Source organism: Ictalurus punctatus, chromosome 1 (assembly GCF_001660625.3).
Source record: "Ictalurus punctatus breed USDA103 chromosome 1, Coco_2.0, whole genome shotgun sequence".
Taxonomy (NCBI): domain Eukaryota; kingdom Metazoa; phylum Chordata; class Actinopteri; order Siluriformes; family Ictaluridae; genus Ictalurus; species Ictalurus punctatus.
The window spans coordinates 632,501-645,000 of record NC_030416.2 but is presented as its reverse complement, the minus strand read 5'-3'; the positions used below and the strand labels follow the sequence as shown (position 1 = coordinate 645,000).

The following is a 12,500-nucleotide window of genomic DNA, read 5'->3' as shown; positions in this document are numbered from 1 at the left end:
GAAAGAAAGAGAGGTAGAGAGAGAAAAAGAGGGAGAGGGACAGAAATAGACAGAGGCAATAAGAAAACGACATCATGAGTCAGAGAGTGAGGGAGACAGACAGAGAGTGAGACAGACAGACAGACAGACAGAGAGTGAGAGAGACAGACAGAGAGTGAGACAGACAGACAGACAGACAGAGAGTGAGAGAGACAGACAGAGAGTGAGACAGACAGTCAGAGAGTGAGACAAACAGTCAGAGTGAGACAAACAGTCAGAGAGTGAGACACACAGACAGACAGACAGAGAGTGAGAGAGACAGACAGACAGAGAGTGAGACAGACAGACAGACAGAGAGTGAGAGAGACAGACAGAGAGTGAGACAGACAGACAGACAGAGAGTGAGAGAGACAGACAGAGAGAGAGACAGACAGACAGAGAGTGAGACAGACAGTCAGAGAGTGAGACAAACAGTCAGAGAGTGAGACAAACAGTCAGAGAGTGAGACAAACAGTCAGAGAGTGAGACACACAGACAGACAGACAGAGAGTGAGAGAGACAGACAGACAGAGAGTGAGAGAGACAGACAGACAGAGAGTGAGACAGACAGACAGAGAGTGAGACAAACAGTCAGAGAGTGAGACAGACAGTCAGACAGAGAGTGAGACAGACAGACAGAGAGTGAGACAGACAGTCAGACAGAGAGTGAGACAGACAGACAGAGAGTGAGACAGACAGTCAGAGAGTGAGACAAACAGTCAGAGAGTGAGACAGACAGTCAGAGAGTGAGACAGACAGTCAGACAGAGAGTGAGACAGACAGTCAGAGAGTGAGACAGACAGTCAGAGAGTGAGACAGACAGTCAGAGAGTGAGACAGACAGACAGACAGAGAGTGAGACAGACAGACAGAGAGTGAGACAGACAGTCAGAGAGTGAGACAGACTTCAAAGCCAGTGAGGACGGATAAATAAATGATGGAGAGATTCTATTTGATGTGGCAAAACAGAGAGCGTGGAAAAAATCCAAGGACTCAGCATGGATACAAGAATATCTCTCTCTCTCTCTCTCTCTCACACACACACACACACACACACACACACACACACACACGGCACTAACTCACACTTAGTCATTTCCCAAAAAGGAAGCATACTGCCAATAAAAACAAGACTGAGAGATGGAACAAGGAAGTGTGTGAGTGAGAGGAGAGAGATAAGCAGGGTGTGTGTGTGTGTGTGTATGTATGTATGTGTGTGTGTGTGTGTAGCGATGAATTTCATTTGCCCTTAACAAGGCATAAAGTTGAGAGAGGTGTTCGAGTCACGGGTAGAGGTGTGTCTTCAGACTCCGCCCCTCCCCCCACTGTAGCATTTCATCCAATCGTGTGTCAGCATCAGTGAGGCAGAACATAAACCCACGCTGATGATACACACAACGGCTTTGCTCTTCAACACTGCAGTGAGAGAGACAAGTGTGTGAGAGCATGTGCTTATTTACCCTGTGTGTGTGTGTGTTCCCATTTCACCGTCAAACCCCCATCCAACCCCCTGTTAAACCAGCGTTGCCATGGTTACAGCCTCACATGGATACGGGACTTCAGCCTTTGGCGTTAAAAGCGTGACGAGGTCTCGGCTTCACCACGAAATCCTCACAGCTCCACCGTTAACACACACCAGCGCTGTAACGATTCACTGAGTCAAACCCTCACAAATGATCCATGATTCAGGGTCGTTTGTTACGAATCGTTCGTTATCGGGCCCGGGTCATTTTCAACCTTTTCACGTTGGCCGTCTTTAGGCCTGAACCATTCCTGCTCCTTCGCCTCATTCCTTACTTATTTAATAAATAAGAAAAACCAGGCAACGGCAGATTATTGAGTGCAGGACACATGACCGAACGTTCACAGTCAGAGTCGGGGAAAGTCACTGAGGCGTGACTCGAGTCACGCTGCTCCGCCTGGCCACTTTGGCAAAACCTGCCACTGACTGAAATATCTCCAGCTGTGTCTAGGACCATTTGGACCCTTAATTTGGGCCAAATCCCCAAAGCAGACACACAGGAGTGCAGACCTGATGATCCACAATTCCACCACCAGCCAATCCGCACCTCGGGAGAAGAACCTGCCATCTAGAACCGCGCCTTGGCTCAGGATCGCCGTGTGTCAGTGCCTCCGGGCTCGAAATATTAATATTCATTTCTGTTATTTCTGTCCTCTTCATCTTCCCGTCTGGGCCGTCTCTTCCCACACTGGGTCAGTGTCGCTTCATTCCCTTCATGCTGGGCTATTTTCTGTTCATTTGCACGGGTTTGTTTTCGTCACTCCGCCCCCTTCAGTCCCGGGTCGCGTCCGTCACTCCGCCCCTCACCCGTCACTCCGCCCCTCTTCAGTCCCAGGTCGCGTCCGTCACTCCGCCCCCATCAGTCCCAGGTCGCGTCCGTAACCCTGCCCCTCTTCAGTCTTGAGTCGCGTCCGTCACTCCGCCCCTCTTCAGCGTCCGTCACTCCGCCCTTCTTCAGTCTTGAGTCGCGTCCGTCACTCCGCCCCCATCAGTCTTGAGTCGCGTCCGTCACTCCGCCCCTCTTCAGTCTTGAGTCGCGTCCGTCACTCCGCCCCTCTTCAGTCTTGAGTCGCGTCCGTCACTCCGCCCCTCATCCGTCACTCCGCCCTTCTTCATTCCCGGGTCGCGTCCGTCACTCCGCCCCTCTTCAGTCCCGGGTCGCGTCCGTCACTCCACCCCCATCAGTCCCGGGTCGCGTCCGTCACTCCGCCCCTCTTCAGTCTTGAGTCACGTCCGTCACTCCGCCCCTCATCCGTCACTCCGCCCTTCTTCAGTCCCGGGTCGCGTCCGTCACTCCGCCCCTCATCTGTCACTCCGCCCCTCATCGGTCTTGAGTCACGTCCGTCACTCCGCCCCTCATCCGTCACTCCGCCCCTCTTCAGTCTTGAGTCGCGTCAGTCACTCCGCCCCGTTCAATGATGACCGATGGTGCTGCTCATGTTTAATATAAAATCTCCAGTTTTAATCAAACCCTGCCTTCATCACATCCTTCACGGAGGCGAGTTATTAGATTCAGACGTCACGTACCTGATGTTTCACTTAACTCCAGATCCTTTATGAAAGCGCAGCGCAGGGCCGAGCGCTCATGTCTCCGTCATGCTCTCTATGATTAATTCTCCTTCATCATCACAGCGACACCGCAGCCCGCTCTAAACCAGATGGTACGTGATCCCCGTCCTCACCCTCGTCTCTCAGCACGAGGAACCGCACACGATCCACCACGCAGTAACACCACGCACGCTCCCGCCCGCGTTCGCCAGAACTAGCCTCTACGGGCCTTTGATTAGCATTCAGATCAGAACACTGGACCACTCGAAACTAATTTATTTAATCATAACTACAGAAATATGTATTTCTCTATCAAGTAAAGCCACGCCCACTAAAGACAAAACAGAGTTGATTTAAGACTATATAAGCAGGGCGTTTTATTTGTCCTCCAGGTGTTTTAGCTAGCTGGTGTTTTTATGGAGACGGTGACGACGCTAACGGAGTTTCGGTTTCCCGCCTGTCGTTAAGGTTCTCAGTCCCGCCCGGGTGCTCGTGAGAATAATACTGATGATTAATCGTGCGCTAACTTAGCGAGGTAGCTATCAATTCCGTCCTCCGTCTTTCTCTTCCCGCAGCTCCTCCTTGCTCACTGCTAATCACGGGTCCGATTCACCGGCCGGAACATTTCCCCAGTACTGGGTTCCGTGAAGCAGCACACGGCTGCACGTCACCCTGCCGCGAGGTTCTGCGGCTCTTCAGCACAACGGAGGAACGCCCGATGAGGAGAACCGCCCTGAGAGCAGCGTTCCTCTTCTTCCTGTAGTCTGATGTATAGAGGAGGTAACGCCGTTAGCATTCCTCTCTGAGATCTTCAGAACATTCCGGACTGGAACGTTGTGGCGCAACGGTACGACAACTTTATTGAAAAACTCGAGATTCTGAACCGTGGTTCTAGGTTTGTTGAAGGGTTTACGGGTTCTGCTAGGAGGAGAACACCGGGATTCTTCACTCTGCAGCGTGACCTGTTGACCAGGTGATCACGCCGACCAGGTGCTGCTGAGGTCTCGTCTCTCCTCGAGTTACACCTCCTGAAAGACTTCATTGTTTCGTAATCCCAAAAAGAGTCCCGGTTCTTTCCCTTGGAAAGATTAGAAAAGGAGAGATTACGTAGGCGCCTGCCTCGCCTCGCCGCCTCGCCTCGCGGGCAACACGAGCGCTTCTCTTTGTTAAAGCCTGGACGCTGAAATACAAACCGGGAGAAGATCCGGATTGGGATCGGACACAGCGGGGCGAGCACTCACTCGGCGAAAACGCACTCGCTGCTTTTCTACTCAAGAAGAGGAGGACAGGAGCTCTGGAGCGCTGCCAGGAAATTCCTCTACGCGGTCGTTCCTCTGGTGTTCAACAAGCTGATACGGAGCCGTGTTCGACGTGCGACAGCGCCGACGCTAATCAGACCGCACGCGGAGAAGATAAATCTCATTACACAGCTGGGGAATCAAAACAAAACAGCTGCTCAGTGCCCGTGTGTGCGTGTGTGTGTGCGTGTGTGTGTGTGTGAGACAGCTCGGAGATTACATTGTCTAGACGAACACCAGATATTTGCCAAGTCTCGCTAAAGCCAAAAATACGCCAGGTCCTTCAAAATCCAAGCGCCGGGGTGCAAACATCGCACACGCTACGAGAGCCAAGAGGGGAAAAAAAAAAAAAAAAAAAAAAAAAGACTTCCAACTCAAACAAACCCGATATCCTCGACGCTCCAACAAGCTCATGAACAGAAAATATCAGTCTTCAGAAGGTCTGACGTCCGGGACTCGGGTCAGGAGTCTGAGAGTTACAAACTCTTCTACAACCCTGCTTCTACAAGCTCTGGATTATCGATTCCCAATTTATTCACGATATTAGCCGTTCAAGTGAGAACAAGAACATTACGGAGCGTTTGATTTATTTCTGGATTTTCCTCCAGCGTAGTATTTAGAGTTAAAAATAAAACGATTCGGTGGATTCCAGGCGTAAAAACTTTGATAAAAGAACCAACGGAACAGAATCCGAGAACTGCGGACCTCCTGCGCTTCGCAGAACCGCGGCTTAGCTCAGCGCGTTAAACCCCGGGCTTGGTGAAACACCAGATCTGCTGCCAAAACGTTCCTCGTGGCGAGGAACACGTGAGAAACCAGCGGAGATCAGCCGACCCCGTCCACACGCTTTCGTTACGAGGACCTCGCCCACGGAGGTTCCGTCCCACTGGCCGATGCGCTTAACTGATCTGATGAAGAAAGTAGAACACAAACGTGTAATAAAGCCTAAAAGGCATGAATCTGCGCTGTTGCGAGCGATCAGATCTGCACGTAAAACCCAGGGACGGATTCTGTTGGCAGGATTTTTCTGGCACTGGCGCACCAGGCAGGTGTCTCGCCGCGGGCTAGAGAAGCTGCTCGGAGAAACCTGTCTTCTCCCAGACCCACGGCTCTCCTGCAGCATCGGGGAGAAGCGAGGACTCATCTAAACCTGCATCCTTAACTCAACCTCGAGTTCAACCAGGAAAGGAATTCGTAAAAAACACGTGACGCCACACACCAGCGACGACTTCTTACTCTTTTATTAAAGAGCGAACGTGACACCACCGAGACGACTTCAACGGACGTTCCTCTCAACGAGCACACCGAAACCTCCTCTCGGGAGCAACCCGAGACGCTGTTCACACAGAACCCAGTCTCCTGCGCCGGAAAGGTCAGTTCTGTAATCTGCGTACGCGGCCGAGGACGACGTGAGTCACTGGCCCGTTTCTGCTCGAGAAGACGTGCCGTGTAAACCTCGGCCAGGGTTCCACCTCGGCGTGATAAGAGCGCGGCTGTAAAACGCAGGAGGCATGCAGAGCGGAGGATTTATTGCAGCTAAAACAATAAAAGCAGTGATGATAAAACATTTCCACGTCACACCACACGGTCACGACGCGAGAACGTCCAACTGTAACGCCTCGTCACGGCGAGGTGACCTTCTCGCCTCAGGAACACCAGCAGCAAAGCCTGGGATCTTTAACCTTCCCGAAGGACGCTGGGAAGTTGATGTAGGCGTGGCTCTTTGTAATACTGTTCACACACACACACACACACACACACACACACACACACACACACTCCCTCCCTGCAGTCCAATTATACTCACACTGTTCTGTTCACTGAGATTTCGCCATTTCCCCCGTTCTCCCAAATTACGACGACGGCCGTGTAGAAAACCCCAGCCACGGCGAGATAACACAATTCTGTCTTAGATCTCACACACACACACACACACACACACACACACACACACACACTCCCTCCCTGCAGTCCAATTATACTCACACTGTTCTGTTCACTGAGATTTCGCCATTTCCCCCGTTCTCCCAAATTACGACGACGGCCGTGTAGAAAACCCCAGCCACGGCGAGATAACACAATTCTGTCTTAGATCTCACACACACACACACACACACACACACACACCACCTAAACACTTCCCCAGGAACAGATAAGATCCTCAGGGAATTTACGCCTTTACTCGCGGCGGGGAAGTGGACGTGCGCTTATCTGCTTTCAGACCAAAAATCGTTTCAAGTGGGGATTAGTGGGGATTAGTGGTGCTGCTATTCTGCTCGTCAGTCTGTTTGAACAGAACCCTCGTGTGTTCCCCCTCGGTGCGGTTCTGTATCCTGGTGAAAACACAGAAATCGCGCCCGGGGTCCGCGAGTGTCTCAGCGACGAGATGGTCTTATTCGAGTTCCAAGTTAATGCCAGTGAGAAAGCGATTCAAATCGATTGGTGTGAGAAAAACGACTCGACTGAATCGCGACGTGAAAGCAACTCGACTGAATCGCGAGTCGACTGGAGACTGAATCGCGACGTGAAAGCGACTCGACTGAATCGCGACTCGACTGGAGACTGAATCGCGACGTGAAAGTGACTCGACTGAATCGCGACTCGACTGGAGACTGAATCGCGACGTGAAAGCGACTCGTCGCAATGTGACATTTTTGCTGACCATGTCTGGTGTTAAATATTCCGAAGAGAAGCAACAACAGGATGGATTAAAACACACACACACACACACACACACACACACACACACACACACACAAGACATGTGTTGAAATATATACAGAGGGTTTTAGCAGTGTGTCGTTTGTCTGGTGATTGAACACACACACACACACACACACACACACACACACACACACACACACACACACACACACACACACACGTTCAGACAGATGGTGGTAGTGTGTTCAACACCCCAAAGGACTCGTTACAGGTGAATGGCACAGACAGAGAGAGAGACAGACAGACAGAGAGAGAGACAGACAGACAGAGAGAGACAGACAGACAGACAGACAGACAGAGAGAGAGACAGACAGACAGAGAGAGAGAGACAGACAGACAGAGAGAGAGAGACAGACAGACAGAGAGACAGACAGACAGACAGAGAGAGAGACAGACAGACAGAGAGAGAGACAGACAGACACAGAGAGAGAGACAGACAGACAGAGAGAGAGACAGACAGACAGACAGAGAGAGAGAGACAGACAGAGAGAGAGAGACAGACAGACAGACAGAGAGAGAGAGAGAGACAGAGATAGACAGAGAGAGACACACAGACACAGAGAGAGAGAGAGAGAGAGAGACAGACAGACAGAGAGAGAGAGAGAGACAGAGAGAGAGAGAGAGAGAGAGAGAGAGACAGACGGAGAGGGAGAGCGTGAGACAGAGAGATAGACAGAGAGAGAGACACACAGACACAGAGAGAGAGAGAGAGAGAGAGAGAGAGAGAGAGAGAGAGAGAGACACACAGACACAGAGAGAGAGAGAGAGAGAGAGAGAGAGAGAGAGAGAGAGAGATTGAAGGTGAGCGGTATGTAATTAGCTTTCAAAACTGACATCTTTACACGATCGCTGTCTGGATCAGTGAGTGTTAAAGTATAATTAGATTGTCAGCACTCTCACTGAAACACCCAGGACTGCAGCTCTCGCTGTCTGTCTGTCTGTCTGTCTGTCTCGCTCTCTCTCTCTCTCTCTCTCTCTCTCTCGCTCTCACACACAATCATTTCACAAATTATTGCACGATACAGATCATTTGTTTGAAAAACACACATTACTTAATTAGAATTTGTCGGCAGGGCATTAGGACCCTGAGTCGCAGACCTGCCTGGCTTTAACAGTCCTCTATAATCACCACGGCGAGAGGCGAGAGGCGCTCACCCACATGCGGAATTTAGCAGGACACACACTTTCAGTGAACCGTAACACACTTATTTCCCCCTGCAGTGCGAACAACCCCACAGTGTTCATAACGCTTCTTCCCTTCTCCCTTCTCAGAAACACCGAGACACGGTTACGCGTTCTTAAAGACTTCCCACTTCGAGGTTCTACGTGAACAAGCAGCAGGTTAATTAAACCAAGTGTTCACATTCATTTAATCTCTCTCTCTCTCTCTCTCTCTCTCTCTCTCTCACACACACACACACGGCACCGTTTGTCCTGGAGGAAGTGGTCACTTCTTACTTTTAATCAGTAGGATCTCTTGTTTGTGTCAGAAGTAAATTCATCAGCAGTCACGGTTTAACAATAACAATGTCCTCAAACGGAGAAAACAGGAACGAAGCGGCGCCTCTGACACGTTAATGACCGATATTACTCAGCGTCACGTGAAAACGTGTGTTTGTACTCGTCCCGTCGCGAGATATCAGCCGGTCAGCCGGCGCAGACTCGGAGATCTCTCCACAGAGACGATCGAGAAACATCTCTCCAACCCGGACAGCCGAAATCCCCCGCCGTCACAGCGCTCCTTCTCCGGAGTCGATCCCGGGAACGCTTGGTGTGAGGTGTGAAAACACCCCGAACGGGACTCCGGTCCATCATCAAACTCATTCGGGAGATTCCAGAGGTCAGACACGTCGATCCACCTAGCATGTGTTTGGGAGGCGGGGGGAAACCGGAGAACCCTGAAGAACATGAGGAACTCTGCAGGGATGGAGTAACCTGAGCGGAGGTGTGGAAGCGTGCAGCTTTACAGGACGGTTAATCACATGATCACCCGGACATCCACCACCGTGGCATGTTCCTGATTCGAACCTGCAACCTTCAGAGTCTTTATTCTGCTGGCAGCTCGGAAACGTTCTCGGTGAACGTCGTACGAGTCCCGGACGGAATGTTAAAGGGATTTGTTTTGTTTTTAATCCCCTAGAGAGCCGTGAAGTCTTCGTTAAGGATATAACCCACGCTTCCAAATTTACTCACAGTTTATGGAGTTTTATATCGTTCCAGAGCTGTAATTTCAGTCTCCTCAGAGTCCCGTACGCACATAAAACCCAAAGAAACAACAAAAACTAACGATCAGACCCCGTGCAAACGCTCCCCATGCTGAAGCATGCACCGGGCTGCGTTTCTCATTTACAGGAGACCAGCGTGTCCAGGACCGAGCTCTTACTGCAGCCGGAGGAACGAGTGACACGACAGAAAGCGCGACTACACCTACAGCTAGGAGATCCTGAGTATAGACAAATATATGGTGTATTCATCATCCATAAAAATGAGTTATTTATTCAGCCTGGTGTTTCTACTCCTTTCAAGCGCTACGTGTCTTCTATCGGCAGATCATCAACAGCCAGAAGGAAAAAACTCTAACGTAAAAAAAATAGCAAGCAGTCAGAACCGGATCTAGTACACGTCCTGGGAATATCCCTGGTCAAATGAACACACTCCAGAGCTCTGGAGAAGATGCTGTATTTCGCTGATAGTTCATGATGTTCCTGTTGAGCAGGAAGCTGCTGGACCGGGTGAAGGAAGCGATGAGCTCGCGTGGACAGAAGGTTTCACCGCACGTCTGAACGCTCCCGCCTCTGAGGCTGGAGATAATCTCTAGACGGAGGATTATTATTATTATTATTATTATTATTATTATTTTACACGGTGTAAAATCCGGCACGTCGGACCCAGATAACGTCGCGGCTCGATTAAACCCAGACTGGAGGTTTGACTCCCTGCTCACAGCGCGCATCCTCAGTAACGAGTCACGTGTCTTTTCCTTGTGCATAATTACACACCTCCGGACCGAGAGCCGAGCGTTTATTTGCTCAGAAATTTGAAGGAGGAAGTGCGAGAGTCAGCGTTTTATTTTCATGGCTCAACAGCCACCATGGAATTCTGGGAAAACTCCAGGGACATTCCGGCATTGTTCTCTCTCTCTCTCTTTCACACACACACACACCATTTCTCAGAAACGCAGGAATACGAGGAATTCCAGTACGTCTGCTTTTCCGTAATAATCCTGAATCTCATTAATAATCCAGAGCAGAGAAACGGCAAGCTCGCTGCTCCAAGACGTTAGAAACCCTCCAGATGCAGACAGATGTGTAAAAGCCGACGGGCTCTAGACGTCTTTCGGGGTCCAGCTTCTCTGTGCAAAGGTTTGAGATGGACCCCAAGTTGATGAGCCAGTCCTGTCTGTTCATGTCTCCTGGATTCGTCGGGACACGTCTGGCCTCCTTATACACGTCACCTTATTCATTTATTTATTTATTTACATCCCCAATCACAACGTAAACAACGAGTTCATGCGCGGACATCGGAGCGGTTTCCGTGACACCCGCTCGGCTCCGTGCTCAGATCGGATTAGCGGAGCGAGCTAACTGCACTAGCTACACACGTCCATGCTTCACTTTCCTCCTGGAGTCTCGGTGTGATCTCCTCCTCGATAAACACTGACGCTCATGTGAAAGCCTTTCTTTTTTTTATTCCTGAAGCTTTTCCTCTTACGCGTTCTCTGGAGGATGAAATCCGATTTCTCCAGAACCTCCAATTCCGAGTCCAATCCTCCTACAACAGATCTTTTACCGAGAGCGTTTGTTTTGCGGTTTAACTTTTGGTTCCGGGAACAGAGGTTCAAATCCAAACACTGAGTCGAGCGCTTCTCAAACCAGATCTCAACACCTCATGGCTCTTTAGACGACCCGATTTTTGCTTAAAATGCTGACTCGTTAACTCGAAATCTCGATTTCGACTATTAACTGATATCCATCTCGAAATTCTGACGCATTCTAACTCCGACTCATGTCAATTCTGATCTCTGTAAATCCAGACATAAGACTCAGACATTTGAGAAAGTATATAAAAATTATGAACTCTCAAAATTCTAACGTACTGCCTCAAATGTCCGACTAAATATTATCTCAATTCTGACTCGTTATCTAAACAAATGAGACTAATTCTGACCTAGACTATAACTTCTGACTTCTCAAAAAAGTAAAAGAACTTGACTTACTATTACTATACAAACTGTGACATCACAATTCTGACTCATCTCTAAATTCTAATGTACTGCCTCAACATTCTGACTTACTGTTCTCAAGTCTGACTTCTTGTCTAAACAAATTCAACAGATTCTGACCATCACTATATAAATCGAGACTCTTTACCTCAATTCTGACTTCCCAAAATTCTAATGTACTGCCTCAACATTAGACGTACTATTACTATCTCAACTATGACTTCTCAACTCTGACTCATTATCTCAAAAAAACAAAAGAAATTGACTTACCGTTACTATATAAACTGCGACCTCAATCCTGACTTATGATCTCTAAATTCTAGTGTACTGCCTCGAACCTCGGATTAGCTCAAAATTCTGACTCACTATCTCACCTGTGTCTGAGTTCCGAGGTCTACATTTTTTTCTTATTGTGTTATTGTACGATTTGAAAACACTGACTTATGATTTAGAGACGTTTGCTCCAGCCCGCGCTGAGAGACGGGAGTCTGGGGTTGCGGCTGGAGGAGAGCTGCACTACAGCGTGGACTCGGCTGAGCTCCAGCTCTATTAATAGCAAAAAGAGCCTCGAGGTTCCTCCTCTCTCCTCCGACATCACCGCCAGAACCCACCGAACACTCAACACTGAGCGCTGAGCGCTGAGCACTGCCTGCAGGCTTCACGCTCAGGGTCAGGTGACCCACGTCCAGATTTCTCCTCAGAGACGAGTTGAACGTGCTAGCGCTAAAGCGTTTAGCCTGAGCGTTCTCCATCTCACTCAGAGACAAAGGTGTAAAGCAAAAATCAATCCTGAGAAGGGGTTTAGAAATGAGATCCAAGTGCGTGTGTATGTGTGTGTGTGTGTGTGTGTGTGTGTGTGTCGTGGAGCTGCTACTCACCAGGACTCTGTTCTCTACTTTATCTCCTTTGACCTCCAGTTTGACTTTCTTCTTAAGGCCCAGCTTGATTTTCCTCCCCACTGCATCCCGAACGCTCTCTGGAACACGGAGAGGAAAATAAAGGTTTGATTACTGACACAAGATGTGCAGACGGACGAGTTTTGGGAGTTGGGTATCTGCTTCACGTGCAGTCCAAGCATCACATCATCTTCCACATCGTTTACGCTAACCGCTACGAGCAACTCTCATTTCCTCACGGCGCTATTCGGTTAGAGCGTTACATAACATCCC

At 49.6% G+C, this 12,500-nt stretch overlaps 1 protein-coding gene across 3 annotated transcripts in view; it reads right to left on the bottom strand.

Annotated features, from left to right (window-relative positions):
• Positions 1-12,500, bottom strand: part of LOC108263674 (F-actin-uncapping protein LRRC16A) — a 48,729-nt gene that overhangs the window by 33,904 nt on the left and 2,325 nt on the right. For all 3 annotated transcript variants that reach the window (XM_053685988.1, XM_053685971.1, XM_053685945.1), the window contains exon 2: positions 12,210-12,307. In XM_053685988.1, the coding sequence (XP_053541963.1) occupies positions 12,210-12,307 (98 nt within the window). The remainder of the gene's footprint in view (positions 1-12,209; positions 12,308-12,500) is intronic.